The following is a 25301-nucleotide window of genomic DNA, read 5'->3' as shown; positions in this document are numbered from 1 at the left end:
TGAGAGGAGAATCTGCTGGAGATTTTCTCTCTCCCCCTCTCTGTTCCCCTCTCCCTGCTCTTTCTTTCTTTAAAAATAAATAAATCTTAAAAAGAAGTATATTCATGTTGTTGTGCAAACAATCTCCAGGACTTGTTAATCCTACAAAATTAAAACTCGGTACCAATTAAACAATAATTCCCCTTTCGCCTGCCTCCAGCTCCTGGTAACCATCATTGTACTTTCTATGAATTTGCACTAGATACCTCATATAAATGGAATCATACCATATTTGTCTCTTTGTGATAGGCTTATGTAACTTAGCACAATATTTTCAAGCTTCAGCCACGTCGAAGCTTGTGTCAGAATTTCCTTCCTTTTTTTAAAAAAAAGATTTTACTTATTTATTCATGAGAGATACAGAGGGAGGCAAAGACATAGGCAGGGGGAGAAGCAGGTTCCCTGTGGGGAGCCTGATACAGGACTCGATCCCAGGACTCCATGATCATGACCTGAGCCAAAGGTACACGCTCAACCACTGAGTCACCCAGGTGCCCAGATTTTCCTTCCTTTTTAAGGCTTAATATTATTCCAGTGTATGGATATACCACTTTGTTTATTCCTGGAGGACCACTGGGTTACTTCCATCTCTTGGCTATTGTTAATAATGCTTCTATGAACATGAATGTACAAATATCTCTTGGAGATTCTACTTTCAATTCTTGTGGATATACACCCAGAAGTGGAACTACCAGATGGAATCATAATTCTTCAGTTTTCCAAAGAACCATCATACTGGTTTTTGCAGTGGCTGTACCATTTTACATTTGCACCAAAAGCACACCAAGGTTCTGATTTCTCCATATCCTCTCCAATACATGGTATTTTCTTTTATCACTATTTTTTTTTTAAATAGTAATGATCCAAAAAAAAAAAAATAGTAATGATCCAGGGGCACCTGGGTGGCTCAGTCCATTGAGTGTCTGACTTTGGCTGAGGTCACAATCCCCAGGATTAGCCAGGCTCAGCGAGTCCGGGTTGGGGAGTCGGTTGTGGCAGGGGTGGTGTCCATGCTCAGTAGGGAGTTGGCCTGTCTCTTGCCCTCTGCCCCCCCCACTTGTGGGCTCCCTCTCAAATAAATAAACAAATAAATAAATAAAATCTTTTTTTTTAATAAGTAAAATCTTAAAAAAAAATAGCAACCATCCAAAAAATATATATATATATAGTAATCATCCTAATGGATGTGAAATGATAGTTCATCGCGGGGTTGATTTACATTTCCCTAATGATTAGTGATACTGAGTAGAGACTTTAATTTCTTTCTTTCTTTGTTTCTTTCTTCTTTCTTTTCTTTCTTAAAAGATTTTGATTATTTGAGAGAGAGAGAGAGAGAAAGCAAGCACAAGAGCAGGGGGAGAAGGAGAAGCAGACTCCCTGAGGATCCATCCCAGGACCCTGAGATCATGACCTCTTAACCTACGGAGCCACCCAGCCGCCACTAAATTGCCTCATTTCATCTTCATAAAAACTGTCTTAGGGATCCCTGGGTGGCGCAACGGTTTGGCGCCTGCCTTTGGCCCAGGGCGCGATCCTGGAGACCCGGGATCGAATCCCACGTCGGGCTCCCGGTGCATGGAGCCTGCTTCTCCCTCTGCTTGTGTCTCTGCCTCTCTCTCTCTCTCTCTCTCTCTCTCTGTGTGACTATCATAAATAATAAATAAAAATTAAAAAAAAACTGTCTTAATTGGTTATCCCCATTTCACAGAGAAGGGAAAGCATTTAGAGGGAAACCAAGTTATTTGCCCAACATCTCCCAACGCATGTTGCAGAGCATGTCTCCCTCCTGAACTGCTGGACTGCTTGCTCCCAAATCCAGGGACAAGGGTCGCCAGCTGGGCCAGGAGCCTCCCCACTTGCTGACCCCTGACCCCGCCAGCGCTTTCTCAGGGTGGGCCCCAGAGGAGAGCGCAGAGGCGCGGTTCCCTAACAGGAGGAGTGCTTCATTCGGGGAGTGTGGGGAACCCCAGCTCCCCAGTATCCAGGGACGTAGACACCCCAAACCCAAATTCCTTAGCCAACCTCCCCCGCCCTCTGCGCTTGGGACGTGAGCTGGCTCCTCCGTGCAGGGATGCAGGAGACAGAGGGGGTCCACCTTCCAGTCTTCCGCCCTCAGTGCCGGGAAAAGAGCTTAACACCTCTGGTCCGGTGCCCGAGCTAGCCCTCAGCCTTGCCGGCCGCGACCCGGGAACCCGAGCCTACGCGCAGGCGCACTCCAACAAGTGGCTTAGGCGTGCGGACCCGGCCGTCGGCGGCGGAGTCCGCCGCTATCCCGTCAGGCGGTCGGGGCAGGCCTCGCTCTCTTCCGCCTCCGTCGTCCCGCCTCCTCTATCCCGTCTGTCTCTGCGGCGCTGGGGCAAGATGGCTGCCGAGAAACAGGTTCCCGGTGGCGGCGGCGGCGGCGGCGGCGGCGGCGGCGGCGGCGGCGGCGGCGGGAGCGGCGGTGGACGCGGTGCCGGAGGAGAGGAAAATAAAGAAAACGAACGGCCTTCAGCTGGATCGAAGGCAAACAGAGAATTCGGGGATAGCCTGAGTTTGGAGAGTATCCTAGAGTAATCGGGCCTAACTCGCTATGACTACGTGTCGATGTGCAGGGCCGGGGGCGGGAGAGGCGGCGGGTCCCGGCACGTCCCGGGCAGGAGAGGCCTCGGGTTGCAGTTTCTCTCGCTCTTACTTTCCGGCACTCATTTACAGGGTATTGTATTTCGATCGGTCTTTTCTCGCTTCTCATCCGCCTCCCAGGCTGGGGGAGCGTCCTCTTCTCTCAAGCGGTACCGGGGGCGGGGGTGGGGAGGCGGGTATTGGGCAGAGTTTTGCAGTTTCCCTGCGCTTGCACGCGTGGAGGGCTGGTGACGGGGATGACACTGTGGCCACCCCAGTGAGCTGCGCTCTTGGCACCTTGAATCGCTGAACTGCGGGGGGGCAATTGCAGTATTGACATTTTGTCTTAATACTTTTGTCGACAGCTGTCGGAGAATGGATAGTGAGCATTACAATTTGATGCTCTGGCAGTGGAGCAAGGATTGAGGAAGAGCTTGTTGTCCATTTTTAATAGAAGCGTAGCTTAACATCACTTGTATGGCTTTTTTTTTTTTTTAAGATTTATTTATTTATTTATGATAGACACAGAGAGAGGAGAGAGAGAGAGAGGCAGAGACACAGGAGGAGGGAGAAGCAGGCTCATGCAGGGAGCCCCACGCAGGACTTGATCCCGGGACTCCAGGATCCCGCCCTGGGCCAAAGGCAGGCGCCAAAACACTGAGCCACCCAGGGATCCCCTTGTATAGCTTTCTTGAGGGGTCTGTAGGCATTTTATCTCGTGGAGAGTTGTTCAGTTGACCTGGAGGGATGGGCCTGTAGTTTACATCCAAGTGTATCACAACCGAGTGCCCGAGGCACTAGTTTGTGGCTTTTTGAAATGAATAACAGATGGAGAAAATGTAGTTGAATTTCTGAAATAACACGTTTAGCTTCACATGCTGTTTTCAGGGGTTTGGAGTTTTACTTTTTGAACTGGTGATAGATATAGTTTTAAATGGTATTAGAACGATTTGGTTTCTTTTTTACAAAACTTACACCTTCTTATTCCTTTCTAGTTGTTGAAAGAGTCCTTATGGCGTTCAGTATTTCAACATAAGTCTGCAGAGCAACGTTGAGGAAACTTTAGAGGGGAATTCAAATTGTAGATAAAGGTCCCTGGATTTCCTAAAGTTTAGCACATGATCTTAAAATATTTTTAAGATTCTTAAAAAGGAGAGTTTGGTCAGGTTTTTTTTTTTTTTTTCTTTAAAAGAAAAACTAATATTTTTATGCAAGCTGTGGCCTCGTTTGGTTGGCATGCGCTAACCATAGGCTCATACAGGATCACAGCTGTTAAGGAAAAGTTAGATTTGGTAGATGTAGGAAGTTATGCAAATAGAGGAGTAGTACACGTCATTTTTAAACCTGAATCTGCTCGAATGAGTAAAATACTGGGTCCAGGTGTAAATCAGTGGGAACAACCCCAGCTTTATCCAGTAGTTAAAATCCAGCAACTTTTTTTTTTTAAGGTGTTGATTTAAGGAATCCTCAGTGGCTAATAACGCTTTTTTTAGTTTGAAAGTAACAGGTTTGGGGGAACAGTTTTTCTACTTGGTTAGCCATGTCCTGTGACAAGATAGCTATTGAAAATGATGACAAGAGATTTCAGTAGTTAATGTACGAAGTATTTCAGCAATGTTGAATGTGCTGTGGTTTGATACAAATATTGAGTAATGGGAATATGTTCATGATTTATTTGGATTCTTACCATTGTAAGTTTTTCCTTAATCTTGGCTCTAGTTCTTCAGATAATTAAGGAATCCCAGCAGCAGCATGGTTTGCGGCATGGAGATTTTCAGAGGTATAGGTTAGTATCGTGTGCAAGATGTATGCAAATTATTGTGGAATTTTCAAACTTGGTTTGCTTTTGTTAATATCCTACTTATTTTGCTGTGTCAGTTATACTTGGAAAGTTTGACTCTGAACTTCTATTGAGTCTTTTTTTTTTTTTGTAAGATTTTATTTATTCATGAGAGACAGAGAAAGAGAGGCAGAGACCCAGGCAGAGGGAGAAGCAGGCTCCATGCAGGGAGCCCGACGTGGGACTTGATCCCGGAACTCCAGGATCAAGCCCTGGGCTGAAGGCGGTGCTAAACCACTGAGCCACCCGGGCTGCCTATACTGAGTCTTTAAAATGTCCTTTTCAAATTTAAAATTTCATAATGAATAAAAGCCAACTGTTTATCCATTTTGCCTCATAATATGCAGATACACTGGAGGCTTTTGCTGAAAATAGCAAACAGTTATGGTAATAATTTTTGTTAATCCTAACCATATTGTCAGAGTTTTTCAGTTCCTTATTTATTTTAAAGTAAGCGCTGTGCCCAACTTGGGGCTTGAATTCATGACCCCGAGATCAAGAGCCACCTGCTCCACGGAATGAGCCAGCCTGGCACCCTATATAAGGAGAATTTCTATGATATCATTATAATTTATTGGTAAACTCTGTAACAGCCTTCAAGTTGGAAAACAAATTTAATATAACTCTTAAAAATAGATGCCTAGTGTATAATATAATCCAGTATTTTGGAAGCAGAAATATCCAACCATTTCATATTGAAGATACAGGCTTTGGCTACTGAACTTTTTTTTTTTTTTTTTTTTTTAAGATTTTATTTATTTCTCCGTCTGCTTGTGTCTCTGCCTCTCTCTGTGTCTTTCATGAATAAATAATAAAAAAAAAACTTTTAAAAAATATTTATTTGAGAGAGCATGCACATGCATGCAAGTAAGGAGAGGGAAAGTAGATTCCCAGTTGAGCAGGGAGCCCAACGTGGAGCTGAATCCCAGGATCCCAGGAGCCAGGGATCATGACTGACCCAAAGGCAGACGCTCAACTGGGCACCACTGGCTATAGGACTTTAAAAAGTGCTAGTAAAGAAAACACTCTACCGATTCTAAGGAGTGAGCATTGTCATAGAGGGTCCACAGTGCTGGGGCAGCATGAGCAAGGTGGAGAGTGGTAGAAAATGAACTTTTTTTTTTTTTTTTTTTTTTAAGATTTTATTTATTTGACAGAGCACAAGTAGGGAGAGAGGGAGAAGCAGGCTCCTGGCTGAGCAGGGAGCCCAACTTGGGACTTGATCCCAGGACCCCAGAGTCATGACCTGAGCTGAAGGCAGATGCTTGACCGACTGAACCACCAGGGTACCTTAAGCCCTGGTAACTTGTGCAGATGATAGTGTAGGAGTGATGGGAAGCCATGAAAATGTTTTAATTGGAGACTGTTACAACTTGGGTTTTTTTTGTTTGTTTTTTTAAATAAGGAAAATTTCAAAAACAGATGTAGAGCTACTGTAATGAATCCATCACTCAGTTATTACAGCGATCAGCTTTTTGCCCTCTGTTCCCTCTTTTTTTTTTTTTTTAAGATTTTTAAAATTTATTCATGAGAGAGGCAAACCACTGAGCCACCTAGGGACCCCCCCCCCCTTTTTTTTTTAAGTTAAGCTCCATGCCATTGTGGGGCTGGAACTCACAACAGTGAAATCAGGACCTGAGCCAAGACCAAGAGTTGGACATTTAACTGACTGAGCCACCCAGGTGGTGCCCCTGTTCCCTCTTCTCTTTAAGAAAATCTGTTTTGAAAAAAAAAAAGAAAGAAAATCTGTTTTGGGGGCACTTGGGTGGCTAAGTGGTTGAGCGTTGGCCTTTGGCTCAGGTCGTGATCCTGGGGTCCTAGGATCGAATCCCACATCAGGTTCCCAGCAGGGAGCTTGATTCTCCCTCTGTCTATGTGTCTGCCTCTCTCTGTGTGTCTCTCATGAATAAAATATTTTTTTATTGAGGGATTTTTTTTTACCATTATATTGAAGTATAATTTATATACAGAGAAGTAGAGATAAATTTTTCACAACCTGTAACCAGCAGACATTATCAGCATCCCTGAAGTCCCTGTTTTGCTCCTTCTAATCACAAACCCTTCCTCCCCAAAGGTCCCCACAACCATGACCCCTGACACTGAGATTAGGTTTGAAATGTGTTTTCGGCAACACCAGTCATACTGCCCTGCATCAGTAAATGCGAGATGGTGTGTGGTGTCTGTGGAAACCATAAGTAGAACACCTCAAACCTTTGGCCTTACTTTGTTATCAAACCTGCTGTTGCAAGTACTGTCAGCTTGCCTGAACTGTCGTTTTCTTTCAGGGGCTACTGTTCCCGTAGACAAAGACGTCTTCGGAAAACACTCAACTTCAAGATGGGGAACAGGCACAAATTTACAGGGAAAAAAGTAACTGAAGACCTTCTGACTGATAACAGGTACTGCGTGCTCCATGCTAGTTGTTAAATACTTCTTGCTAATACATGTATCAAGCACTTATGTATTAGACGCTGTGCCAGAACTCTATCTCAGGTGATGCTTCTCGCAGCTCTCTGGAATAGACACGTGTACTATTAAGTTATACGATGAGGAAACTGAGCCTCACAGAGGTTCAGTAAGGTTTTCAGGAGCTGTGCTGGAGTGCAGTTAGGACCTGATGGGGTATTGGTGAGGGTTCTGGAATGTAAGTTTCAGTGTATACTTAAATCCATGCATCTTAAATGGAATCTGTGTGTGAATTACTCCTGGAGAGTTTTGTGTTTCAGTGCTGAATATAACCATGCTTAACATTCGCAGAAGGATCAGTCTGTCAAGCAACATGTAGTAGAGGTGTCTAGGCCAGTTCCTCAGATTTCAGCCTATGGGCCAAATTGGTCCTTTTGCCATCTGTTTTGGTAAAGTGCTTTTTGTTTGTTTTGTTTTGAGTGAGCGCGCATTTGGGGGTGGGAGGGGATGAGCAGAGGGATAGGGAGAATCTTAAGCAGGTTCCACGTTTAGTGCAGAGCTGCTGTGGACTGTCTCACCACCCTGAGATCATGACCTGAGCTGAAATCAAGAGTTGGATGCTTAACCCACTGAGCCACCCAGGCGCCCCCGTGTTTGTAAAGTTTTATTGTCACACAGCCATTTATTTAGGTATTATAGCTGTTTTTTGTGCCAGAGGAGGAGGGTAGTTGTGACAGAGACCATATGGCCTATAAAACCTAAAATGTTTACTGTTGAGCTCTTTACAAAAAAATGTTTGCTGTCCCCTAATCTAAATATGTGGCCAGGACAGAGCGAGACACCATCTTGGACATAGAAGAGTTAGAGAGGCACAGTTCTTGAACCTGGTTGACTGTGATCTTGTTGAGAGATACTGGTCAAGTTCAAAACAAGGAGCATTGTAGCTGCTGTATTATATGTCATTTACTCTTAAGAATTCTGAAGTCTTGGGCAGCCCGGGTGGCTCAGTGGTTTTAGTGCTGCCTTCAGCCCAGGGTGTGATCCTGGAGACCCAGGATCCAGTCCCACATTGGGCTCCTTGCATGGAGTTTGCTTCTCCCTCTGCCTGTGTCTCTGCCTCTCTATCTGTGTCTCTCACGAATAAATAAATAAAATATTAAAAAAAACAAAAAAGAATTCTGAAGTCTTGAAAGTTGGTTGTTTTTTGTTTTGTTTTTTTTTAAGTAATTTCTATACCCAGCGTGGGGCCCGAACTCACAGCCCAGAGATTAAGAGTCATATGCTCTTCTGACTGAGCCAGGGAGGCGCCTGGGTGGGGGTCGGGGCGGGGGGGGGGGCGTTGATTGGGAAACCAGGAAGCCAGTGTTGAGGAGGCTGGACCTTGAGGGATTTCTGAGAGGAAAGAACATTCTGTGTGAGGGAAACAGAATGCCTAGGTGTCTGAATGTATTTTAGGAATTATAATACCCTGGATGGTTGTTAGCTGCTGCTCAGGCAGTAGAGAGGCTGGGAGCTTGGTGTATGGAGGCACAGAAAACTAGAGCTTAGAGACCGTGGTGGGATTCAGCAGGATGTATCAGTTAAATCTAATGAGAACAGGTTAGGAAGGATCTCTTATAGTGGGATCTTTTATTTTGAAGAGACAAGATTAAGCTGATGTTTAAGGAATATTAAGGCATTAGTTTCACAAAAGAGTCTCCAGTGGGCACCCCAGGTGGTTCAGTGGTTTAGCACCAGCTAGCCAGCTAGTGCTGCCTTCAGCCCAGGATGTGATCCTGGAGACCCAAGATCCAGTCCCACGTCAGGCTCCCTGCGTGGAGCCTGCTTCTCCCTCTGCCTGTGTCTCTGTCTCGCTCTCTCTCATGAATGAATGAATGAATAAATAAAATAAAAAAAAAAAAAGAGATTCTCCAGTATAACAATAAAGTGACTAATTTAATCGGTCCTTAATAAGTGCCAAACTCTGGTTTAAGCGTGTTACATGTATTATTGCATGGGAGATTGAGGCACAGAAAAGTTAGTACTTTGTCCAACATCACATAGCTAGTGACGGATGACACTGAGATTCCAATCCTGACTCTAGAACCTTTTTCTTAATCACTTCAGTATATTGCTTCTTAAGAACTTAGTTTTCAGTTGGGTTGGGATGGAAGTGACGTTTATTCTAAGATGAGGCCCAGTTGTGTGCCTGGACTGCCTCTTTGCTAAAATTGGGGTGGGGTAGGTCTGGGTTTGTCAAGTTGAGGTGGTAGCAGTGTTTTTAATGAGACGTGTCTGGTAGGTGGTTAGAAACTTGAGGTGGAGCCTGGTCAGAGATACCGATCAAATGCCATGATCAATACTGTGAGAAGAGTAGTTCTGAGGAGGAAAGCCAGGCAGGGCGTAGAGAGAAGTTGAGAGGCTGAAGCTTGTGCCTTAGGGAATATCAGAGTCTGATGCTCCTGGCATTCATCATGTTCTCTCTCATTTAGATATTTGCTTCTGGTTCTGATGGATGCTGAACGAGCCTGGAGCTATGCCATGCAGCTGAAACAGGAAGCCAACACTGAACCCCGAAAACGTTTCCACTTGTTGTCTCGCCTTCGCAAAGCTGTGAAGCATGCGGAGGAATTGGAACGCTTGTGTGAGAGCAATCGCGTGGATGCCAAGACCAAGTTAGAGGCTCAGGTCAGTGACTTAACGTCTGCTTTGCTTTATTGAGAAGATTGGAGACGTGACTTTATGGTTAAACAACATTTTCTTTCTTTTTTTTTTTCTTTTTTCTTCTTTTTTTTAAATTTAAATTCAGTTAGCAGGGCAGCCCAGGTGGCTTAGCGGTTTACTGCCGCCTTCAGCCCAGGGCATGATCCTGGAGACCCTGGATCGAGTCCCATGTCGGGCTCCCTGCATGGAGCCTGCTTCTCCCTCTGCCTGTATCTCTGCCTCTTTCTCTCTGTGTCTCTCATGATGAATAAATACAATCTTTTTTTTTTTTATTTAGTTAACATATAGTGAATTAATTAGTTTCAGTGATTCATCAGTCTCATAATATCCAGTGCTGATTACATCACGTGCCCTCCTTAGAACAGTTTCTTAATGTTATAAATTGACGGGAGAGGAAATAACACCGTCTTGCTTTTTCAAGGCAAAGTTGGCTTCTCTTTTGTTTTTGAGCTCTTGGTTTGTTTTTGTTTTCTTCCCCCCACTTTATGTATGTATATATGTAATTTCTGCACCCAGTGAGGGCCTTCAGCTCATGACCCCAAGATCAAGAGTCACATGCTCTACCAACTGAACCAGCCAGGTGCCCTGAGCTCCTGGTTTTTAATAATCAGCTTTAACTTTTTTTTAAAAGTTCATGCATCTTTGAAAATGAAGATAAAAAGCTTGACTCTTAGATCTGGGAAGTTTACAAAATGGAACTTTTTTTTTTCAGGACTCTGCGTTTTTTAAAATTTAATTTTATTTAAATTCAATTAATTAGGGATCCTGGGTGGCGCAGCGGTTTAGTGCCTGCCTTTGGCCCAGGGCGCGATCCTGGAGACCCGGAATTGAATCCCATGTCGGGCTCCCGGTACATGGAGCCTGCTTCTCCCTCTGCCTCTGCCTCTGCCTCTCTCTCTCTCTCTCTCTCTCTGTGACTATCATAAATAAATAAAAATTAAAAAAAAAAAATTCAACTAATTAACATATGGTGTACTATTAGTTTCAGAGAAATAAGAATTTATTTATTTTCATTTTTTTATTGGAGTTCAATTTGCCAACATATAACACTCAGTGCTCATCCCATCAAGTGCCCCCCTCAGTGCCCGTCACCCAGTCACCCCATCCCCCTGCCCACCTCCCCTTCCACTACCCCTTGTTCGTTTCCCAGAGTTAAGAGTCTCTCATGTTTTGTCACTCTCTGATTTTTCCCATTTTCTATCCTTTCCCCTATAATCCCTTTCACTATTTTTTATATTCCCCATATGAGTGAAACCATATAATGATTGTCCTTCTCCGATTGACTTAACTTCACTCAGCATAATACCCTCCAGTTCCATCCACGTCAAAGCAAATGGTGGGTATTCTTCATTTCTAATGGCTGAGTAATATTCCATTGTATATATAGACCACATCTTCTTTATCCATTCGTCTGAGAATTTTTAACTTATTTATTCATGAGAGAGACAGAGAGAGAAAGAGGCAGAGACACAGGCAGAGGGGGAGAAGAGAGAGAGGCAGACACAGGCAGAGGGAGAGGAGCAGGCTCCATGCAGGGAGCCCGGCATGGGACTCGATCCTGTGTCTCCAGGATCAGGCCCTGGGCTGAAGGCGGGCTGGATGTTGAAGTAGTTCCCTTCCCCCCTTCCAGGCTTACACGGCTTACCTCTCAGGAATGCTGCGTTTTGAACATCAAGAATGGAAAGCTGCGATTGAGGCTTTTAACAAGTGCAAGTAAGTGGTCTGATTCAAAAGCTATGGCCAGTTTCACTTGTATATAGTTCCGTTCAGGCTGCAGATCATCTGATAAGATTGTTTCTAGAGAAGTACAATTATTTATTTAAGATTTATTTATCTTAGAGTGCACGCAGGAGAGAGCACACAATGGGGAGGACAGAGGGAGAGAGAGAATCTCAAGCAGACGCCCTACTGAGTGAGGAGCCTGACATGGGGCTCAGTCTCATGACCTCAAGATCATGACCTGAGCTGAAATCAAGAGTTGGGCACCCAATCAACAGAGCTAGCTCCGGTTATTTATTTATTTTTCATTCCCTTTAGGAATATTGATTATTCTCATTCCTCCTTAGAACCATGCTAATTCTCATAATTGATAGAAGGGTCTCAAAGTGCCATGTTTTGTTTTTAGCTGATGTGTTCCCTTTTATTTTCTTAAAATAAGGCTGTTGTGAAAGCTAATGTTTCTTTCCTCACAGAACTATCTATGAGAAACTAGCCAGTGCTTTCACAGAAGAGCAGGCTGTGCTATACAACCAACGTGTGGAAGAGATCTCGCCTAATATCCGCTACTGTGCATATAACATTGGTGAGCAGAGGCTGAGTTGAGCAGAAATGGGTGGGTTGGTGGTAGTTCATCTCAGAGAGCCCTAGAGGATTTATTTAACTTTTAGGCTTTCCTTTTCCCTGCCTCCATCCTTGGCATGGGTTTTGGCTGATGAGAAAAGTAGAGCTGTCGAAGTCAGCCCAGCTTAAAATCACAGAATGCAGTTCCTTTGCTTTGTTTCCATCATGCCAAGTTCTGTACTCCTCAGGAGCTTTGTAAAGGGACTTGGGGTTCACCAAAACTTGCTTCTGCAAGGGGAAGAGCTCAGATTTGAATCTAGTGGTTCTTGAGAGAACAGACCAGACCCTTGAGGATTTCCACTCAATAGCTTTCTCTTTCTCAGGGGACCAGTCAGCTATCAATGAACTCATGCAGATGAGATTGAGGTCTGGAGGCACTGAGGGTCTCCTGGCTGAAAAATTGGAGGTAATGTAGTCTGTACATTTTTGTGAACTCTTTGGTTTAAAAAAATCCAGAAAAAGAAGTAATCCATAATCTCAATACTTAGCATAATTACTATTAATATGTGTATATTTCTATCCCTGTTTTTTTTTTTTTTTTTTTTTTAAGATTTTATTCATTTATTTGGTGGGCTGGGGGATGGAGCACACAAGCAGGGGGAGCAGCAGGTAGTGGGAGAGGGGGAGCCAACTCCCCGCTGAACAGGGAGCCTGATGTGGAGCTCCGTCCCAGGACCCTGGGGTCACAACCTGAGCCAAAGACTCAACCAACTAAGCCACCCAGACGCCCCATAGATCCATGTATTTTTAATTAAAACCTTTTTCATTTAATATTGTAAAGTATTCAATTTTTTATCTCACTTATTTTCTAAGCAAGTAATGTAGGCAAATTAAAAAAGGAAATACAAAAGGTAGGGGAGAACTAAAATGGTAAAATCAGAGGTAACCATTACATACGTGTGTATGTGTATGTATGATTTTATTGGTTTATTTAGAACGAGAAAGAGCCCAGGTGGGGGAAAGGGCAGAGGGAGAAGGGGAGCAAGAAGCCCGAGCAGACTCCCTGCTGAGTGCAGAGCCTGACTCAGGGCTCAATCCCACAACCCTGAGACCACACAACCTGAGACAAAACAGTCAGATGCCTAACCGACTCAACCACTCAGGCACCCTGAAAAGGCATATATTTTCTAAATGGGATCTCAGTATAGTGTTTAATAATGTGTTTTTTAAATATAATATCCCAAGTATTTTTTTTCACTTCAGTAAATATTCCTACACTGTCATATCTTGATAGCCACGTGGTACTCTTGTATTGAAGTCGGCTTCACATGAGCACTTTGCTGTTGTTAAGTGATAAATAGTATTACTGTGAATATCCTTCTTGTACACATTTTTAGTTATTTCCTTAGGATACGTTCTTAAACGTTGCATTGAATATTTTGGGAGCTTTTGATTCATAGTGATAAATTTCTTTAGATTTCTCTTAATTCAGGACATCTGGTTGGCTTAGCAGTTGGGCGTCTGCCTTTGGCTCAGGGTATGATCCCAGAGTCCCGGGATCAAGTCCCACACACATCAAGCTTCCTGAATGGAGCTTGCTATTCCCTCTGCATGTTTCTCTCTCTCTCTCTCTTCTCTCTCTCTCATGAATAAATAAATAAATAAAATCTTAAAAAAAAAGATTTCTCCTGATTCACATTTCTGCTTGCAATATATACAAGTATGTTTTTTTCTTACACTCTTACCAAAGCTTAGTGTTGCTTTTTTTATTTAATTTTTTTAAGTTAAAAAATTTTTTTTATCATTATTTTTTTAAGTAGTCTCCACATCCAACTTGAACTCACTACCCCGATGCCAAGAATAACATGGGCACTGAACCAGCCAGGTGCCCCAATGTCGCTGTTTTAAATTTTCTGTTGTGTCCTTTTCATGTTTGAATTTCTATAAATTAGGATAAATGATACACCAAGGAGGGATTTATTTATTTATTTAAGATTGTATTTATTTATTCATGAGAGGCAGGGGGGCGGGGCAGAGACATAGGCAGAGGGAGAAGCAGGATACATGCAGGGCAGCCTGATGTGGGACTTGATCCCAGGACTCCAGGATCACAACCTGAACCAAAGGCAGACGGTCAATCACTGAGCCACCCAGGTGCCCCACCAAGGAGGAATTTAAATACCATTTATATATACTAGTATATAAGGTGTAATATGTTGGTTATAGAGAGAGACCACTTTCACCATCAACAATTAAAGCTTTGACTTCTGAAAACTATTTTCCAGGCATTGATCACTCAGACTCGGGCCAAACAGGCAGCCACCATGAGCGAAGTGGAATGGAGAGGGAGAACGGTTCCAGTGAAGATTGACAAAGTGAGGATCTTTTTGTTGGGATTGGCTGATAACGAAGCAGCCATTGCCCAGGTAAGGAGCAGCTGCCCGTTCTGTCATCCATATATGTTTGAAGTTGTCCTTGTGTGCTTAAGGTGTAGATGGGTGTTCATTTCTCACAAAACAAAAACTTGTCTTAATGCTATTTGGGATTTGGTCACCAAATTATTGTAAAGGCTGAGCTCATAGAAGAGTTGTTGCATTTAGAGGGCAAAGAAATTGGCAGTGGCACTCCTAGACATGGACATAGAAATGGGAGTGGTGAGAGGCTGGCTTAATGGAAGGGGTCCTGTCGGGCCCAGCAGGTGGTGCAGCAGCTTAACTGTTGCTGTCTGACCTCTTGTCCTAGCCTTCTATCCCTAAAGGAGGGGCCCCCCTTATTCCTGAGCAGTTTCAGAAGAGCCTGGCTAAGCCAGAATATCTTGTTTGACATGTGGCATTTACGTAACATTCATACAAAGCGGTACTACTTGATGTTGCTTACTGACTTGTTACCTGTTCATGGGTATGAACACCTGAGTTTCAAAAGATGAGAGACCCGGGTAATCTTGGTTTGTACAAAGTAGACCGAGACAAAAGCACTTTTTGGATCTCTTCCTTGAGGTGAAAAGCATCTAAAGAAAACCCCTGGCTGCTGAGCATATCTGCAGGCTCCCCATGAACCAGGGGCATTTCCTGACACTTCACAGTAAGCTGTTGTACCCTGAGTAATTTGTATGTGGGAGTGCTTTCTTTGTTAGTTGTGCTCATGAGTTGTTTTAAGCACCCAAACTTTTCAGTGACTTGTTCTGAAGTAGCTACACTGGGTTGAGGACACTTCAGCAGTGGAAGAGTAGAGCTGCCATCAGTGACAGTGGGACAGGAGTTCTGGCTGCAGTCAGAGTTGGGGGAGGCCCAGGGAGCACATAAATAGGGGGCTCCTTAGGAATGGGGCCACAGACATATATTAAAGGACAAGGAAAATTAACATTTATTAATTTTAAAAAGTTATTTAGCTTAAAGTTTAGAAAAGGTAAGTGTTTTTAAGAGATCAGCTGATAGTCCCACTTCCCATATACTTTCATTGATGTTACATTGTGCTGATAAAAAGGACAAGACTGGATTTCCTTTTAGTCTTCATATTCATAAGAGGTGTTACGTATTTTTTCACTTGTTGAAATCATACCTCAATACACTTTTTTTTTTTAAGATTCCATTCACCCATTCATAGAGACAGAGAGAGAGAGAGAGAGAGGCAGAGACACAGGCAGAGGGAGAAGCAGGCATCATACAGAGAGCCTGATGTGGGACTCGATCCAGGGTCACGCCGCTGCGCCACCAGGGCTGCCCCCTCAATACACTTTTGAATCCTGTTTTACTTATCATGTTGTAAGGATTTTCCATGGGCTTACGTATCAATTCACAAACTTTAAGAATATGCCGTGGCTACCTGGACAGAAACACCACAGAGATGAACAAAGGAGGGTCACGGTCCTCCTTAATGTCCTAGATACGCTGCTTAAAGCTTTTGTGTTTTGACATTTTTAACCCTATGGGGTAGGTGATACTCTCATTGTACAGATGGGAAAATAGGTCTCAGAGAGACTGTATAACTTGTACACAGCCATACATGTCTGATAGAAGGGAGTGCTTGCCTGTAAACCATACCCTTTTGACTCCAAAGAGTGCATATTCCTTGAAATTTTCCACATATCAGGAAGACTAGTAACAGGATCATTTTACTTGAATAGTTAATGTAATCTTAATTAATGTAATCTTATAATACATGGTACACACAAGCAGAGTCCTGGGCCTTGGGAAAGACTGAATGAGCAGAATGTTAATTGAAAAATAGTCCCTGGGAAGGAATCCTCTCCAATTCAGTAGATTAGTGGGGGTAGGGGAGTTTCCCACATGGGAAGAGAAGGTTTAGTGGTGTTTTGTCTGAATTTATCTTTTTCCTGTTTTGTATGCATAATTAGAAAATGAAGACCCATATGGGGGAGATCTTTTTACCTTATTCGTAAAACCAGCTTGAGCAAAATTAGCTGAAGTGAAAGCATTTTACAACTGCATGTGAAGCCATTGCTTCTAAAATTGAAGGTCATGGGCAGCCCGGGTAGCTCAGCAGTTTAGTGCCGCCTTCAGCCCAGGGCCTGATCTTGGAGACCCAGGATCAAGTCCCACGTTGGGCTCCCTGCATGGAGCCTGCTTCTCCCTCTGCCTGTGTCTCTGCCTCTCTGTGTGTGTGTGTGTCTCTCATGAATAAATAAATAGAATCTTAAAAAAAATAATAAAATAATAAAATTGAAGGTCATTTCGAGCATGTGATGACTAGTTGAGCTTTGTGTACATTTTTAAAGGGATTACTCTCAAATTTGATTTTTAGTATATTTGAAGGGTTGACTTCTTGGTCTTCAGATCATAGTGTTTGGTTTTTTTTTAATAGGTTTTATGTATTTGAGAGAGAGAGCATGCACATGCAAGAGGGAGAGAGGGAAGGAGCACATGTATGTGGGCAGGGAAATATACAGAGGGAAAGGGACAATCAGACTCCCTGTTGAGCAAGGAGCCCTATGTGGGGCTGGATCCTAAGACCCTGGAACCATGACCTGAGCCGAAGACAGATACTTAACTAAGTCACCCAGGCGCCACCACCCCCCTTTAAAAAATTTTATTTATTGAGAAAGCATACTCGGGTGAGGGAGTAGAGGGAAAGGGAGAGAAAAATCTCAAGCAGACTCCCCACTGAATGAGGAGCCTGACTTGGGGCTCAGTCTCACAACCCCAAGGTCATGACCTGAACTGAAACCAAGAGTTGGACGCCCAACTCACTGAGCCACCCAGGTATCTCATAGCTGCTGCTGCTTTTTTTTTTTTTTTTTTAAATAGCTGCTGCTTCTAAAGCAGTTTAAGATTGGCCAAAATTGGGCTGCCTGGGTGGCTCAACATCTTGAATAGATTAAAAAAAAAAATACAGTTGACTCTTGAACAGCACAGGTTTGAACTATGCAGGTCCACTTATAGGTGGAATTTTTTGATAATACAATACTGTGAATGTATTTTTCATATGATTTTCTTAACGTTTTCTCTCCTTTAGCATACTTTATTATGAGAATATAGTATATAACATAGATTATAGAATCTAGTATGTATCAGAAGGGAGGTGGGTGGACCGGATGGGAAAAGAGTACACTGATAAAAAAAAATAAAATGAAATTATTTAAAAAAAAATAAAAAGGACATAAACTCAAGGCCTCACTCCCCAGAGATTTTGATTTAGTAAGTCTGAGTTGGGGCCTAAGAATTTGCTTTTTGGGGATCCCTGGGTGGCTCAGCAGTTTAGCGCCTGCCTTTAGCCCAGGGCATGATCCTGGAGTCCTGGGATCGAGTCCCACATTGGGCTTCCTGCATGGAGCCTGCTTCTCCCTTTGCCTATGTCTGTCTGTCTGTCTGTCTCTCTCTCTCTCTCTCTCTCTGTGTGTGTGTGTCTTTCATGAATAAATAAATAAAATCTTAAAAAAAAAATTGCTTTTCTTGTAAGCTCCCAAATGATGTTAATTCTGTTGGTCCCAGGACCGTGCTTTGAATAGTTCTACAAATCTTAATTATTTTATTTATTAGGTATTTGTGGAAAGATGAAAGAAAGTTAAAAGGCTTTGGCAAGCAAAAAGGGGGGAGAAAAGAATACAGTATATATAATAGACATGACACACAAAGTATGCATCAGTCAACTGTTATTGGTGAGGCTTCCTGTCAATAGGCTATTAGTAGTTAGGTTTTTGGGGAGTCAGATGTTAATACTCAGATCTTCGGCTGTGCCAGGGGTCTATGCCCCTAACCCCCACATTGTTGAAGAGTCAGCTGTACTCAGAGTCAGTCATCTCAGTACAGCTGCTGCTAGTTCTGTGTTCTCACCTCATCATAGTGTTTGTGTTTATATTGTCAAGTATATTCTATTTAGTACCTATCTTTAATATATACAGATAATGGCAAGTGTACTTGTTTAAATGCTGTTTAATCAAAATACACCTATTGGCATTTGGATTCTATACAGGTTTTAAGTAAATGTAAATTATGGTACAGTGAAAATTTTATAGATGGATTTTTCCATATTTTTGATTACTATTGTAGAATAAATTACCTAAAATGAAAATACTGCATAGACTTAGAAACACATATGTATGTTATACTGTATCATATATATTTATATATTATATTCATATAAATATATGTTATATTTATGTTATACTGTATCATATATGTTTATATATTATATTCATATAAATATATGTTATATTTATATATTAACATATAAATAATATTTATTATTTTAAGGAGAGAGAAAACAAGTGTGGGTAGTGGGGGCAGAGGGAGAGAGAACATCTTTTTTTTTTTTTTTAAGATCTTATTTATTTATTCATGAGAGATACAGAGAGAGAGAGAGGCAGAGACAGAGGCAGAGGGAGAAGCAGGCTCCATGCAGGGAGCCCGATGTGGGACTTGATCCCGGGTCTCCAGGATCATGCCCTGGGCTGAAGGCGGTGCTAAGCCACTGAGCCACCCGGGCTTCCCAAAAGAGAACATCTTAAGCAGGCTCCACACCCAGCTTAGAGCCCAGTATGGAACCTGATCTCATGAGCCTGAGATCATGACCTGAACCAAAATCAAGAGTCGAATGCCTCACCAACTGAGTCACCCAGGTGCCTCTAAAAATCATATATTTGATCTTTTTTCTGATTGAATAAAGTTATTTAAATTAAGACTTTTCAATATTTTTTTTAACATTTTATTAGAGAGCATGAACAAGGCAGGGTGGGGCAGAGGGAGAGAGAGAAACAGACTGTGTGCTGAGCTCGGAGCCTGATGCAGGGCTCAGTCCCTGGACCTGAGATTCATGACCTGAGCTAAAGGCAGACACCCAACCGACTAAGGCACCCAGGTGCTCCTTCAATTGTTTTTAGGATTAGAAAGAGAGAGAGCATGAGCAGTGGGTAGGGGCAGAGGGAGTGGATGAAGCCGACTTGTTCTGAGTGGAGAGCCTGATGTGGGGCCTGATCCCAGGACTCCAAGATCATGACCTGAGCTGAAGGCAGACTCTTCGCCAACTGAGCCACCCAGGTGCCCTAAGAATTTTCAGTCTTGATTTAATGGAGAAATGTTTTGTTTTTGTTTTTGTTTTCGTTTTTTAGATTTTATTTATTTGAGAAAGAGTGTGCCGAAGTAGGGAGGGGGAGAAGCAGGCTCCCCACTAAGCAGGGAGCCAGATTCTTGGATGTGGGACTTGATCCCAGGACCCTCAGATCATGACCTGACCTAAAGGCAGATGCTCAACCGACTGAGCCACCCAAAGGCCCCAGAAAATGTTTATTTTAAAGTTCTGTTAATTAAGTATTTGCCCAAAAAAAGTGAAATGGAAAGAGAGCAAAAGAATCTCCGTGTATTTGGTAGTTTGGGTTTTTTCTTCACATGCTTTGTTTTATCATGGTACTTAAGGTCCTTATCAAGAAGACCATCCTTCAATAAGTAGTTCTTTGAAGTAATATAAAGGCTTAGTAATGAAGGTGATACATTTTTGTGTTTTACTATTTTCTGAAGATCTCCAGCATTCACTTAAGCCCATTACCCTCTGTCTTACTAACATTGCTGAAGTTACTACATTTAAAAACATACGAGTACTTCTGCACACGAGGAAAAGAGTCCTTCCCACTGGATGTGTTTTATTTAGTTCCATGGAGACCTGGTCCAAGATTTTATTTTGACGGTAGGTAAGGATCAGTAGCCCAGGTTTCTTGCCCCGGCTTCTGCAGGCTTTTACTGCTAAAGGTAGCTGCGCCTCAGTCAGATAGGGGCACTAGGAAACCTGACATCAGGCTTGCCCTGTGCCTGTGAAAATTTTGATGGGCAAGTACGCTGGGAATGGTGTATGGGTTTGTAATTGCTGTTCCATGGGATACAGTGGCATGTGTGAAGGATGTCAGAAAGCAGAGGTTTAGAAGGAGCCATATGATGACAGTTTCACATTTTTGAGTTTGAGAATAAGGGCTGAAGAGGGAAGAGTATTTGAAGGCTCACATGGTGAATTACATTGATTAACTTTCTGTGTTAAATTTGTATACCTGAGATAACCCCACTTAGTTATGGTATATTATTGTATTTTTATATATAGCTGGATTTCATTTGCTAATATTTGAGAATTTTGCATCTATTTTCATGGCTTATAAGTTTCTTATAATGCCTTTTTTCAGGGTTTGGTATCAGGGTTATACACACCTCATAAAACAAGTTTGGAGATTTTCCTTGTTTCTAAAAAGAGTTTAGGTAATATCAGTATTTTTCTTTCTCAAATGTGTGTTATAATTCACCTGTGAAACTATTGAGCCTGGAGTTTTCTTTGTAGGAAGGGTTTTTGTGGAGGAGGGGTGGATGGGATATAATTGTCAGAAACTTAGTTCAGGTGTACAGCATAATGATTTGATGTTTATGGGAAAGTTTTTAATTTTTGTTTTTGCTTGTTTTAAACAAAGGTAATTCCTTAATGAGATAAAGAGCTACTCAGATTTTGTTTCATCTTGTGTTTTTTGGATGAATCGTCTTAGGAGGAATGTCATGTACATGTTGAATTTACTGACATAAAGTATATAATATTCCTTATCATTTCAGTGAAGTACCTAGTTAATGTGTTGATTGCAGTGAATAGAGTTATCTCTGGTTGTTAAGGATCTTACAGTGCATTCAGGTTGCTTCTGAGTATGAGATCTTTAAATAATGTGGTAGATATAAAAGATGTAGATCAAACAAAACGTGTGTCGTAGGGAATTCCAGTAAGGTTTTAACCTTGAAACAGTTCAGTGCCTAACGTCCTATACACACAGTTATCAAATCTAGTTGGCAAGTAAAATAATTCAAGTGTAGTATGAAATAAAGTTTAGTTAAATCCTTAGAAGTCGGGTCTAGCAGTATAGCTGATTAAATGTCTATTGAATTAAGTTAACCATGGGTTATTAACTGGGGAAAATGCCCTTGGCCATTTGAGGTTAATCCCAAGAAGAACCATGTGCCCCTTGGTGCCACTGCCAGATTATTTGGCTGGATATCACACAAGTCTTCACCATCTTGCCTGTTCTGATTGTGTGGTGTTGGTACCTGCCCTGGGAACCAAGAGCTATGCCTTAGAGATGCAGGGTTCTTAATTTCAGTCTTTCTTTTTTTTCTTTTTAAATATTTTATTTATTTATTTTTAAAGATTTTAATTTACTTACTTGAGGGGGTGGAGAGAGCATGACTTTGGGGAGGGGCAGAGGGAGAATCAGACTCCCCACTGAGCAGGGAGCCTGACATGGGGCTCTGAACCCAAGACCCTGAGATTACTTAGTTTTGGTTTTGTTTGTTTTTTTTTTTAAGATTTTATTTATTTATTCATGAGAGACACAGAGGCAGAGACACAGGCACAGGGAGAAGCAGGCTCCATGCAAGGAGCCCAGTGTGTGACTCGATCCCGGGAACCCAGGATCACACCCTGAGCCAAAGGCAGACACTCAACCACTGAGCCACCTTGGCGCCCCTAAAGATTTTATTTTTAAGTAATCTCTACACCCAACATGGGGCTTGAACCCACAACGAGATCAAGAGTCACACACTCCACCGACTAAGCCAGCCTGGTACCCCTTCATATTAACCTAGCTGGTGTGGGTATTGCCCCCCTCTGGGAACTAGGATGCAAGAATTCGGTAGACCTAGTTTATGCCTGTTTGTAGAGGTTATATGACATTTAAATACTAGAACAGCAGTTTACTGAAAAGCATGGAAGGAAGAAATAATTCAGAGAGATAAGTGTCAGACCGAAAAGACTGGAGCAGAGAATTAATCCGCTGCCAAAACCCAGTTGCAAAATTCTTGGTCTCCTGAGCCAGGCTTTATGTCTTCATGTGCTAAATAATTTGCCTTTATAATTTGTTTCTGTTTTGCTTTTTTTTTTTTTTTAAGATTTTATTTATTTATTCATGAGAGACACAGAGAGAGAGCCAGAGACACAGGCAGAGGGAGAAGCAGGCTCCATGCAGGGAGCCCGATGTGGGACTTGATCCCAGGTCTCCAGGATCACGCCCTGAGCTGAAGGTGGCGCGCTAAACCGCTGAGCCACCCGGGCTGCCCTGTTTTGCTTTATTAATACTTGATTCTACCTGACTTGTCACTCGTGGTTGCATTGTGACGATGTTGTCAGGCCACTCTTTTGGAAAAGGTGGCAGGTTTGATGAGTCTTATCCTTGGGTTATGGTTAATATTTTAATGTGTGAGTGAAAGGGAGACCATTTGTCCTCTTTTTTTTTTTAATTTTTTAATTTATTTATGATAGTCACGCAGAGAGAGAGAGAGAGGCAGAGACACAGGCAGAGGGAGAAGCAGGCTCTGTGCACCGGGAACCGGACGTGGGATTCGATCCCGGGTCTCCAAGATCGCGCCCTGGGCCAAAGGCAGGCGCTAAACCGCTGCGCCACCCCGGGATCTCCATTTGTTCTCTTTAAAACAAAAAACATCGCTGTTCTTGACGTTTGTATTCTCCTTTACCAGATTTCCATGTATTGTTTACTGGACCTTAGTCGCCCTAGGAAGGAAGGCTTAGTTCCCATTCCTTTGGTTCTCCTACCGGTGTGGTAGAGAATGTGGTCAGACTCGCCTTGTCTGTCTCTTAGCCATACCACCACCTTCCAGCAATTTTTGTAGATAAGTGAAAACAATCTGGAAACTTTTGAATAGCAGGGGGTCTCTACCTCAGGACACAACAGCTGGTTTCCCTCTGTACATGTACGTGTCCTTGAGACAGATCTTGAAGCTGTCAAAACACATCCTGGAGTGTTCCAAGTTTTATAAAAGTTGATCTCGAATTTTTTTTTTTTTTTTTTTTTTAGATCCAAGTAACACATTACTTCTGGGCTTAAGATTTCTGTCTCATAGGCACACCTGGGAAAAGGTGCAAGCCGACCACAAATTCTTATGCAGGGAGTTTGCTACTTGAATTTAGGAGCACATTTTTGTTCATTCCATGGCTGACTTGGGAGGTCTGCATGTAGATGCTGAGGAATCCTGCCTCTGCATATAGAGAGGTATTTCTTGTTCTGTTGTCTTTTCAGGGTGATTTTAGCCTCCAAAATATGTATATAAATATGAGTGAAAGTAGCAAAGTACATTTTTGGCTTTCTGTTTGGAGACATTTTGCCCAGCCCAGGGAGACTCCTGAGAAGCTCTGCTACAGAGATTAGTGATCTCTGAGTCACAGTGCAGTGTGGGTGGCAGAAAATACAAGTAACTGAAGCCCTGCCCTTCTGATGGGCTTTTTCCTACAGTGTGATTTAAGTCTTCTATAAAATGCCCAGTGTAACTTAGACTTTTGTTACATTGGGCATTGGGAAAGTTTGCTTATGTTCAGTACCTTGCTGCCAAGATACCCTTGTTCCGAGGGAATGAGAGCAATACATGGCAGTAAAGAAGTCTAGCATTTTTGTATCTATTTATTTATTTATTTATTTATTTTGAGCTACACTCTCTTTACAGGAAAGCAGAACCTGTGTAGCTGGCGAAATAAAGTTTACTCTTCTTTTACTTTATATACCCATTGCCCCAAACATTGACCCCCACCTTTTTTTTTTTTTTTTTTTTTTAAGATTTTATTTTTTTATTCATGAGACACACAGAAAGACAGGCTATGACAGAGGGAGAAGCAGGCTCCCTGTGGGGAACCGGATACAGGACTCGATCCCAGGACCACAGGATTGTGGCCTGAGCTGAAGGCAGCCACCCAGGTGCCCTGAGCCCCACCCTTCTTAAAATGGTGTTGGTGGCATATCTGCCGGATTGCATGGCATCAAAATTGATTCACGAGCTCAGTGTGTCTCCAGTGTGTGTGTGCACCTGCTGCCAACTCTATTCACAGATCCTATTCAGTTGTTAACTGTTACATGGCTCCCCCAGTCCACAGGATTTGTACTTCAAAAAATTTGGCCATCAAGTTTGACTAAGTTATTACAGTCTTGCTAACTTGAGGTGCTGCTTAATAGTGTTTTATGTGAAGTGTTTCTCTGCGCTGTGGAGTATACTAGACACTTGAACATCTGTGGCTGTTTATGCTTGAATTAATGAAAATTTCTTTTTTTTATATATATATATTTTTAAAGACTTTATTTATTTATTCATAGAGACACAGAGAGAGAGAGAGAGAGAGAGAGGCAGAGACACAGGCAGAGTGCGAAGCAGGCTCCATGCAGGGAGCCTGATGTGGGCCTCGATCCACGGTCCCCAGGATCACACCCCAGGCTGCAGGCAGCTCTAAACCGCTGCGCCACAGGGGCTGCCCGAATTAATGAAAATTTCAAGTGCTCAGTAGCCAACTGTGGCTAATGACTGCTGTACTAGACAGTGCAGCTAGAGAGCATTTCCATCCATTACAGAATGTTCTTTTTTTAAATAAAGATTTTATTCTTTTTAAAAAGGTTTTATTTGACAGAGCGAAAGTGAGCACAAACAAAAACGGGGGGCAAAAGAGGGAGAAGTAGGTTTGCTGCTGTGCAGGGAGCCCAATGCAGGGCTCCATCCCAGGACCCTGGGATCATGAGCTGAGCTTAAGTTAAGGAAGATGCTTAACCAACTGAGCCACCCAGTGGCGTCTCAATAAAGATTTTATTTTTATATAATTCCTATACCCAATGAACGTGGGCCCAGACTCACAACCCGGAGATCAAGAGTCACATGTTTCCCTGGATTGTGCCAGCCAAGTGCCCCATCACAGAAAGTTCTGTTGGACAGTGCTGTGGTTTCAGTAAATTAATAGTGGCTATGTTTGCCTTTAGAAATGTAAAGAATTGGGATCCCTGGGTGGTGCAGCGGTTTGGCGCCTGCCTTTGGCCCAGGGCGCGATCCTGGAGACCCGGGATCGAGTCCCACGTCGGGCTCCCGGTGCATGGAGCCTGCTTCTCCCTCTGCCTATGTCTCTGCCTCTCTCTCTCTCTCTGTGTGACTATCATAAAAAAAAAAAAATTAGAAATTTAAAGAATGACTGTGACACT

The 25301-nt window shown here is 42.7% G+C and overlaps 1 protein-coding gene across 1 annotated transcript in view; it reads left to right on the top strand.

Annotated features, from left to right (window-relative positions):
* The first annotated feature begins 2385 nt into the window (after positions 1-2385).
* SRP68 (signal recognition particle 68) overlaps positions 2386-25301 on the top strand; it is a 36275-nt gene continuing 13359 nt past the window's right edge. The window contains exons 1-8 of the mRNA XM_077854319.1: positions 2386-2581; positions 4360-4426; positions 6766-6879; positions 9358-9553; positions 11220-11302; positions 11782-11891; positions 12253-12335; positions 14155-14295. Coding sequence (XP_077710445.1) covers positions 2401-2581; positions 4360-4426; positions 6766-6879; positions 9358-9553; positions 11220-11302; positions 11782-11891; positions 12253-12335; positions 14155-14295 — 975 coding nt within the window. The 5' untranslated portion in view covers positions 2386-2400. The remainder of the gene's footprint in view (positions 2582-4359; positions 4427-6765; positions 6880-9357; positions 9554-11219; positions 11303-11781; positions 11892-12252; positions 12336-14154; positions 14296-25301) is intronic.

Source organism: Canis aureus, chromosome 16 (assembly GCF_053574225.1).
Source record: "Canis aureus isolate CA01 chromosome 16, VMU_Caureus_v.1.0, whole genome shotgun sequence".
NCBI lineage: Eukaryota > Metazoa > Chordata > Mammalia > Carnivora > Canidae > Canis > Canis aureus.
Note: the sequence above shows the minus strand (reverse complement) of the source record. Positions and strands in the feature narration are given on the sequence as shown.